At 46.6% G+C, this 9,952-nt stretch overlaps 2 protein-coding genes across 2 annotated transcripts; one reads left to right on the top strand and one right to left on the bottom strand.

Annotated features, from left to right (window-relative positions):
- Window positions 1-852: 852 nt before the first annotated feature.
- Window positions 853-1,380, bottom strand: LOC123816654 (keratin-associated protein 4-3-like). Its single transcript, XM_045835696.1, has one exon. The coding sequence runs from the start codon at window positions 1,378-1,380 to the stop codon at window positions 853-855; it is 528 nt and encodes a 175-aa protein (XP_045691652.1).
- A 1,175-nt stretch (window positions 1,381-2,555) lies between these two features.
- Window positions 2,556-9,584, top strand: LOC123817185 (keratin-associated protein 9-1-like). The gene is made up of 4 exons (XM_045836741.1): window positions 2,556-2,921; window positions 8,387-8,528; window positions 9,320-9,337; window positions 9,523-9,584. Exons 1-4 carry the CDS (start codon window positions 2,556-2,558, stop codon window positions 9,582-9,584), a joined length of 588 nt encoding a protein of 195 aa, XP_045692697.1.
- Window positions 9,585-9,952: the final 368 nt, after the last annotated feature.

Consider the following 9,952-nt stretch of genomic DNA (forward strand, 5'->3'; position numbering starts at 1 on the left):
TGCCTTCATAAGAATATAAACATTCCACTCTCATCCCCCCTCTCCTTCATTTTCTCCTACGTGCCTGCGAGCTATACACATTCCTCTAAACTTGGGGGCTCGACACATTTTATTCCTAGGAATCAGTGTTCAGTGTTGATATATTACTCTTCTCCGGTAGAACAGATTCCTCCTTCTCACCACTGTTAGCAGCACACCCTACCTGACCCATTTCTTTCTATTAAATTCGAGATTTCTGTGTGATTCACCTGAGGGATGGGAACTGCATCTCATTCAACTCACGAGCTTCCCGGAACCCAGCAGTGCGAGGATCTTGCTAAGTGGTTTATAATTCAGTTTAGGAAAAAGGATGCTCTTATTTCCTCTCAATAAACTTGATGGTAGACAAGGTGGGCAATCTGGTTGGAGAAAAACTAATTATTTGGCATTTTCTCTAATATAGGCTTTGACTGATATATGCAAAATCAGTATCTTTGTTCCCTTAACACATACCCTAACTTATCTCCAACTCATAATCAACACTAGAAAAAAAATAATTAAGGGCCGCAAATGTTTCTGATACCAGGGGAGTAAGTGTTTATTGAGGGATAGTTACTTTATCGCACATAATTCAGTGTGAAGGTCAAGACTATCCTATGAAATAGTGTGGACATTTGACATCTGACTGAATGCCAACTTGGAGGTTTTGTGGGGTATTTAGTTTAAATTGTCGCTTTTTAAATAGTTACTTGGTGACAGGGATTAATAAAGGTAGTAACAGATCAGAATAGGACCAGGTGCTATGGAGAAAGGAAGTGAGAACAAGACTGATCCACTGGCAGTTGACTCAGGGCTGGAGGTGAGAAACCAAGTTCAACAACAAGAGGATCCACAGCAGACTGGGCGGCAGCAGGTGGTACGGCAGCAGGTGGTCTGGCAGCAGACTGGACGGCAGCAGCTGGACACACAGCAGCTGGGCCTGCAACAACTGGAACCACAGCAGCTGGGGCGGCAGCAGCTGGACACACAGCAGCTGGGGCGGCAGCAGGGAGTCTGGCAGCAGCTGGGGCGGCAGCAGCTGGAACCACAGCAGCTGGAGCCACAGCAAGAGGGGCGGCAGCAGCTAGAAATGCAGCAGGTGGGGCGGCAGCAGCTGGAACCACAGCAGCTGGAGCCACAGCAAGAGGGGCGGCAGCAGCTAGACACACAGCAGGTGGGGCGGCAGCAGCTGGACACGCAGCAGCTGGGGCGGCAGCAGCTAGAACCACAGCAGCTGGGGCGGCAGCAGGTGGTCCTGCAGCAGGTGGTCTGACAGCAGGTGGGAGGGCAGCAGCAGGTCTCCTGGCAGCAGCCTTGGCCACAGCCCTGGTCAGAGCAGACGGAGCCACAAGAATTGACCATGGTGTCAGAGGGTGGAGGTTCTGGGTGAGTTTCCAGGAGAGTGAGTTTCCTGAATCTCCTTGCTCAGGTCCCCTTTTATACCCTGTTGGGGCAGCTTCTTCCTTGTTATTGTTTATTTAACAGGTAAATAATTATTCAATTAGATCATTATAACCATGTTTCCTGCAAAATTAGATAGAATGCATTTTTCCTTTCTATTATGTCTCTTCTCTAATCTTTCCTTCAGCTCAACTCATGTCTCTTCCTTATGTGTATCATGTAATATTCAGGACTGCAGCTCTCTCCTCCAATTGGCTGGGGTGAGACTGACTGTTACTAAGTGTCCATGTGCTTCTTTTTTCTGTGACTCAGCGGAGGCCTAAGCTGCGAGTCATGCATTCAGGACACAGAGCCAATGGGACTGCAGATGTGGAAAGTCGATGGGAAATAATTCCCACTGAGAATGATGTTCTGAGGGACCCTTGGAGCATAGGAGGCAGCAGCCCACTCCCCAGCTCTATGAACGGGTCTCGAGCATTAAGAAAGGATACGGCTCTAGATTAGTGAGTCAGAAAAGGAACCTCAAGTATGGCGTTTTGGCATATTTCTTCCTGTCTTTTCTGATTCCTATTGGTAGTAGTGCTCTGTTCAGCATGTGAATTTTGTGCGACACCAATAAAAATTTTGTTAAAACATGGTTTTTATTCAAAATGTGTTAAAATGTGATTCGTACTCGTGATCATCTGTTTTATCAGCGGCGTGCTCCGTCTTCAGAGATGCCTTCCAGTGTAAGCAGCACCAAGGGGAAAAGGTGGTAACAATGGCTCTGTCCTCTTCTCCAAAGTAGCTTGAACTAGCAAATGACCAGAGGGTATACTCTGTCTTTAAAAAATGATGACTCATAGTTAATAATTCTTTTGATGTTGGCTATCTCTCCCATGTCCAGAAATAAGTTCTAATAGGTTATCTGTTCACTAGAACAGTCCTGCCATTTATTTTCAGAAGATTCATAATACTTAGGGAATGCTTCCTCCTTGGGCAATTATCTTCGGGTCATGAAAATAACGTCATAAATAATAGCCAGTAAAATTTTGTTCATTGGTCCCAAATTTGGGGTGTGCGAAAGGTCTAACAGAGAAGATTTCACATTCTGAGAATTTTCCTGCTCAGAGTCCACCTTTTATATACCTGACACCATGATCCACTCTTGCTGTCCCCCTTGCTGTCAGCTTACTTGCTGTAAGACCACCTGCTGTCGGCCCACCAGTTGTGGGTCCAGCTATTGTGGGTCCAGTTGTTGCCAGCCTTGCTGCTGCCAAAGCTGCTATGGGGCCACCTGTTGCAGACCCAGCTGCTGTGGCAGCCCTTGCCATGGGTCCAGCTGCTGTGCACAAACCTGTGGCGAGTCCTGTGGCTGCCAGCCTTGCTGCCACCCAACCTGCTGTGGGACCACCTGTTGCTGGCCCAGCTGCTGCCACCACCCTTGCTGTGTGTCCAGCTGCTGCCAGCCTTGCCCACCAGAGACCTCTTTCTTCGACCACTTAGCCAAAACTTCTGTTCCTGCAAGAAGTTTGCTTCCTGCATTTGCTGAGAAACAACGTGCTCACACAGCTTTGTTGTCGTCTTCTTCCGACAGTTCTTGGGCCCTGCTGAGGGGATGCGGACTGTTTCCTTTTGACTTCATTCTTCCTCATTTCCTCGTGGTCTGTGGGCTGGTCAGCTCTGTCTGATTTTCACCTGAATTCATGGTCTCAGACCCAACCAAAGTCATCATCACCTCTTGCCTCTGGGGCACGTAAACAAATTATTAGACTATATATTTAGCACTCCACAACGATCATTATTAATCATCTTTTTAGATGTGTGCATTGTATTTAGTCATTTCTGCTGGGTCACCAAACTCTTCCCAGTTGGTTTGAATCGTCTTCCTTCCTGCCCTTTCCTAGTGAAGTCTGCACTACCTCGTACCCTGTGCCATGTTGTGTGTGTGTAAGCAGCACTTTCTTTGGGAAGCCTTGCTTCTGAGTCACATTTTATACGCTTTATCTGATTCAAGTCTCACCATGGCCCTACAGGCTAGGCAGAGCAGAGGTTATCGTCCCGTTATTGCTCTCCTTCTCGTGATCAGAGACTGATGTGCTGTGCAACTCAGAACTGACACACCAGGTCCTATGCACACATAGGCCTTTTGATTCCAGGGGAAGGAAACTTTCATTTACACCTTTCTCCAGGTAGAACAACACTGGCCACTGGGCATAAGGAAGGTATGTATTTTGAGTTGCTTCTCCAACAATGGAAATAATTACCCCTTTTGTGTACAGAACCCTTTCCTCTCTACAGAGCTCTTCCCAAACACTCTCCCCACCTCTGTGACCAGCAGAGATGGCTGTAAGAGCTTTAGCTAGTGATGGCAGCCTGACAACTTCTCTGGGTTCTGGTCTGTGACTGGCAGCATTTGTCATCAGAAAGTCACGTGGGTGTGGCTGATGCTCCTGGCCCTCCCCTTGCCTAGAGGATCCTGTTCTTTGACGTCACAGAATTGGCATTGGTATTATTTCATTGATCTCAACAGAAATTGGGAGTAAGATTCACACTTGTGAGGCCTACAAGCTCAGGCTGTATATCCCAGGTTCCCAAACTTTGAGGCAATTTGATCTCCTGACCTTGTTCAGGGAACATGAATGTCTAGAGTCATGAGAATTGAGGTAACTGTGCCATGAGCATATAACCCTTAGATCCAATCATAATCTCTAGGCCATAAAAGGGAACAGTACAACTTCCCCGTGTTCTCTGAGATACAGACTCATAAACTAAGGGAAATAAAAACCAGACTTCTCAGGAAAAAGCAGGAAGGAGAAATAAGAAGGAAGGATGGGCATTAGGTTCAAAGTCAAGATGAGCATTAGGTTGGTTTCCAAGTGTAGAAACCTGAATGTTTGGATGAAAAACTGAATAATAAAGAGGACCACTGTGTTAGCTATCCAGGGCTACTACAGGTCGGGGAGAAAGAGAAGTTTTTATAATGGTCACCCTCTTAAGAGATGCGAAGATGTTTAGGGACAGTTAACACACTAGATGTGACACAAAGTGTGATCTCTCTAGAGGATGGATCTGGGACTCTGCCAGGTCACTAAATTTTCCAGCATGGCAAATAGATGGGAAGAATTATGAACACTTATAGAAGTCCTACCACGGGCTGAGTATTGAGCTAGATGTTTTATCTACATTATCTCTCATTCTCATACAGTCCCAAAAAGTGGGCATTACTGCCCCCACACACTGAGGAAATCAGTGTTGAGGAAAGCAAAGTTACCTGCATGAAATTTCATGAACAGGAAAACACCATCTGACTTCCAACTTAAAGCTGCTCTGGGGAGCGAACTGGTGAAATGTTAAAGAGACAGATCAATGGGACAAAACTGAGCATCCAGAAGCACAGTCACGCATCGATCCTGCGCTGGTTTGTGAGCAAGCTGTCAAATGCATATGCAGAGAAAGCGTGGTCTTCTGAACAAATGGAGCTGGAGCGGCTATGTGTCCATGTACGAAACAAGCAGTTGGGCCTGTCTTTCACATCTTCTACAAAACGGGTCACATATGGAAATATAAAGCCTAAAACTAGGGAACTTCTAGAAAGAAGCATAGGAAAAAGTTCTACAGAGCTTCTAGCTGCCACCCGGACCCCGTTACAGAACCTCCTTATGTGTGAGCCAGTTTTGTGCAGACGCTGCCAGTTAGCATCCTGAACTGTCTGTGCTAAGTTCCCTCCGAGACTGTGCATCTGTTCATCTCCAACTTGATCTTCAACCACAAGTTCTTAATTGTGGATAAGAAGATGATAGATCTTGGTTGTGGGAATTAGAATCGTATGGAGGAGTCCTCCAATTCCTGTTCTGTGTAGGAGGCCGCTGTGTGGCATGCGCCCAGCTCCCACTTGGAGATGCACAGAACCCACACCCATTGATAGGTTCTCCCGTGGGGAATCAGGCCTGCAATGTACCTAGGCAGCTTTGAGACTTGCTTTTGCTAAAACTCCCTCACCCTGAATTGAGACAGCAAATGTTTACTGCAAAGTAACTTCCTAAAATCCATGCTAAACCTTCCGAGGACGAGTGTAACCAGTTCAATCACTTTTCCCTTTTCATTTGCAAATATCCTTCCTCTGTGACATGATTAGCAGCATCAGCTCCTTTGTTTTCTGTAAAAGGTAACCACCTAAAACCAACCTGTGCATAGTAAATGAGGACCATCATGTAATGTGCCGAGGAACCCAATAAAGGCCTGTCATGGCAAGGGCCATGGTTTTTGCTCCCCTTGAGAGAAAAGCCATGCTGTCCTTTCTCCTCCACTGGACTCGGTAGTCTGTGTGAATGTCTCATGTCTCATCCACAATGTGGCGGACTCCATGAGCTGGGGTCTGCATCAGTTCAGCAACTCACTTGCTGTGTGTTTGGGGAAAATATAAGATATATTTATGCGCCCTCATGACTGTTTCTCAATACATATTTTCATCCTCCTTTTGTATATTTCTTCCCACTTCCATCTTAAATAGGACGTCCACCCCTGGATTAGTCTGGAATTGTTTCTTTCTCTTTTTCCCTTCCTTTCTTTTATCAGCCAGTCTGTAGACAGATACCTTCTTGCAGAGATCATACTTCTCATATTTCCAAGGGTTCTCACAAAAATATTAGTCATAAGCCTTAATAGTAAAGGATAGTTCATTTGCTTTTGCTTTTTCCTCAGTAAGTGGGTTTTGCCTCTTTTGTTTATGCCTGTACCCTCCACTTAACATAAGTTGTATCTCAAAGTTACAAAGTAGACATCCGGACAAAGGCACTTAGCGACAGCACCTCCAGAGTTTAGTCCTGACCTAAACAACTAAAGAATATGTGATTTGTTTAAGACTCCATTCATTCCTGCAGAAACCTAAAGGAACATGATGTATGATCATGAAATGCCTTACATTTTGCCGAGTGGGAGCCCCAATAATGATTATTATACACAAATGGAATTTTCACTAAAACAGGTCAACATCTTCTGGCCTGAAAAGGGAGTGGAAAGTGAAAACACGCCCAGTGAAAAAAACCACAACCAGTGCGCCTGGTTATAGGTTTGGCCGAGAGGAAAAGCAGACAAGGAAATGGCGTTGGTGGGCTGTGGGCGTGTGGTGAGGAGCTGGGCGGGTGGGTCTGAGGTCTGAAGGAGTGAGAGGAAAGATCAGAGATGCAGAGTTGGGGAAAAATCATGTAGAGGTAACGAGGTGTGTGGACAGAAAGCGTTCCCTCTTTGTGTCCCACATCAGTGCCCACTGCAGAGCAGACAGCGGATGGCCAGGAGTTTCAAATAATTCACCCCACCCCCCTCCTCGGGTGCTCCAGGACTCGCAGACAGACCACAGACCGCGTCGTTACGGTGGCAGGGATGGGGGCTTTGCACGAGCTCTTTCTCACCAGGGCTGCCTCTACTGAGTGTGCTGTTTTCCCAGCAGGAGGGGCTGATATTGAGCCCTTCGTACAGTAACATCTGTCCTCATGAAAATTACCTGAAGCAAGTGGCTTCAAGGTCAGGGCCACAATATAGGGTCTATGTTTTTCAGGGAATTACTTAATTCCTTCTTTTCTCTAAAACAGGTACTCCGGAGAAGGAGCCCATACAAGAATTTGATTTACACGATGCCAAGAACAAGTCCTGATGAACGAGCCTCTCTTGTGAGGACACGCAATGGGTGCTCAACGTTATCTGATGCAGGTGGGTTGCAGGAGGGGCTGGGACAAAGGCAGTTCCCTGCATTCATGAGAGCTCTCACACCCAGCCACCGGGCCCCTAACTGAAGCTCTCCACAGTCCCCATGGAAACGGCAGCCGCTCCCAAGGTGTGGGACCCTGCTTTGGGAAGAGCTCTGCAAGCACAAGCGCTATATGCATGTGTAAGAGAGTGCTCCTCCCGCCATTAGAGAAGAAACTCAGGTACACATGTTGCTAGTGTTCAGTCCCAGTTTCATCTCCACTTGTCCTGATGGGTCCATATAAGTGCCCCTGGGAGGGGCAGGAGATGCGGTCTTCTCCCTGAGTCAGCCCATCACACAGAGAAATGTTCTCATCTGAATGAATGGAAAATGTAACCCGGGGGAGGCTTTCATGAGGCTCAGAATGGAAATGCATGTGGTGTGCAGTAAGTGACAGAGGTCTCCGTATCAGGAGTGCTCCCTAATAAACCAGAACACAACTTGGGTTGAATAATGGCAAAGGATTTATTAAGAAATACAGGTAAGAATATCTGCATCCACAGAAACAAGTCACAGTGATAATGAAAATGTAAAAAGCAGGTTGTAAGAATCATGAGTACACTGAGAAAGAAACATGATTGTGAAGACTAAGATCAGTAGCAGAAACCCAAGGAAAAGTTAGGAGAATTTGTTTCCCTATGTTACTCAGAGGATGCGCTCCATCTCAAGGATGAAGGAAGCTGGCACATGAGCCCCAGGACACCAGAAAAGAATTAAGGTGATGTGCTCTGCACTCTGTCAAGCTGATTCGCAGCTTTTAAATAGGTGGATGAGTCACAAAAAAATTTTAGTGACCACATGCTGGCTCTTAGCAATGTTTGAACTAAATTCATTCCCAAAATTGCAAGTAAGTTAACAGGTGTCGTGTACACATGGTGGTTCTTAAGGCAGAGCAATCAGCAGCAGCAAGGCTGGCAGCAGCTGGACACACAGCAAGGGCGGCAGCAAGGCTGGCAGCAGCTACTCACACAGCAAGGGCGGCAGCATGGCTGGCAGCAGCTACTCACACAGCAAGGGCGGCAGCATGGCTGGCAGCAGGTGGTCCTACAGCAGGTGGTCTGACAGCAGGTTGGGCGGCAGCAAGGCTGGCAGCAGCTGGACACACAGCAAGGGCGGCAGCAAGGCTGGCAGCAGCTGCTCACACAGCAAGGGCGGCAGCAAGGCTGGCAGCAGCTGGACACACAGCAAGGGCGGCAGCAAGGCTGGCAGCAGGTGGTCCTGCAGCAGGTGGTCTGACAGCAGGTTGGGCGGCAGCAAGGCTGGCAGCAGCAGCTGGACCCACCACAGCTGGACCCACAGCAGGTGGGCTGGCAACAAGGGGAGCAGCACATGGCGTCAGGGATCAAAGGTGAGTTTCTGCTCAAAGGGGAGTTTGTGTTCAGAGGTGAGTTTCTCTGATTCTGATGACTTCTTATGTTCTGGGGTTTTTATACACTGGACCCCCCAATGTTGGGACCAATGAGCATGACCCTCTTTGCTTTTGTTTATGTTGTTTTGGTAATCACAGGGAAATAGCCAAGGAGGAAGTTGCTCCCTTAATGATATGAATCTTTAGAAACCTGTCTAATATGTTTCTTAATTGAGAATAATTCATAGAACTGTCTTCAGATAGAAGGAAGGTGGTGTCATCACCAGCACTGTTCCTGCTTTGAGGAGGATACGTGCCCTCCCCTGCTTTGTCTCTTTGGTGACTGAGGTTGGGACATATCCCTGTGGTGAGGCACATGCTGCAGATATGTTCACAGGGACAAACTGAATCCATGCCTGAGTCCAAGTCTGTTTCCCCACAAAGGCCCGGTCATACCAATGACAATGACAAACGTCCCTCTGGAGCAACCACCCCACCTGTGTATCCCAGGTCTGTCCCAGACACTGAGTGGAGGATGTCTGGCATTATCTCGCCGAGTGTGCACTGCAGACCCTGGGCAGGCGGGCAGGAGCTGAAGCGGGGACTGAAAGCACCAGTCATTTCACTTCCTGGGTGACCACTGGTCCTGATTACCCAGGACAAAGGGGTTTCCCGGGACTTGGGACTTTCAGTCCTACAACTTGGGCAATTCTGGGAAAACTGGGAAGAGCAGGTGACTCTAGTACGACCCTTGTTCACCAGCAAAGTCACTGACCTCAAGTCACTAATGACACATTTAGTTCATTCTCTCTCTCTCTCTTTCTCTCTTTCCCCTCCTCCTTCTCTCCATGAGGGAACTGGATTAGTTGAGATGATACCTGATTTATCTTTGGCTCTGACTACTTGTTTAAACTATTTTTTAGATATACCATTCATTAAAAGTATGTGAATTATTAATTTCCAACTTAATACAGTATTAGAAAATGAACACGTCCATGATAATACTATCAGATTAAGAAATAGACATTAACCCCACTCCCTTCAAATTATAACCCCACACTCATCCCCAAAGCTCACCAATGGTTCTGTTGACTGTAACCCTGAAAGTCAGCTTCCGTCTTTTGGACCTTATGTAAATGAAGGACTATAGAGTTGGTTCTTCTCTACATTATAATTGTGAGATTTGACAATGTAATTATTTGGAGGTTTTCATTGTTGTTGCTATATAATCTTCCACTGAGTGAATATGATGCAATTTATTTGTTGACTGTCTCTTTGAGAAACATAGATTTTTTATAGTTTGGAACTACTAAAAATAGTGCTTCTATGAATTTTTTGTATTCATTTGTAGGTCATTTGGTGAACAAAGACAGGTGTTTCTTGTGGGTGTATACACACGTAGGAGCATGTTGCTCATAGAATTTCTTGGTCAGACTATTCTCTTCTGCAGAGGTGTTGCC

This window comes from Phyllostomus hastatus, unplaced genomic scaffold, assembly GCF_019186645.2.
Source record: "Phyllostomus hastatus isolate PE091 unplaced genomic scaffold, TTU_PhHast_1.1 phas_contig_210, whole genome shotgun sequence".
NCBI classification, from domain to species: Eukaryota; Metazoa; Chordata; class Mammalia; order Chiroptera; family Phyllostomidae; genus Phyllostomus; species Phyllostomus hastatus.

Bases quoted from the DNA above. Each gene is read 5' to 3' on its own strand.
- LOC123816654 (XM_045835696.1), bottom strand. From the start codon at position 1,380: ATGGTCAATTCTTGTGGCTCCGTCTGCTCTGACCAGGGCTGTGGCCAA.
- LOC123817185 (XM_045836741.1), top strand. From the start codon at position 2,556: ATGATCCACTCTTGCTGTCCCCCTTGCTGTCAGCTTACTTGCTGTAAG. The intron at 2,922-8,386 runs GCAAGAAGTTTG...GTCTGACAGCAG, and splicing joins TAGCCAAAACTTCTGTTCCT to GTTGGGCGGCAGCAAGGCTG.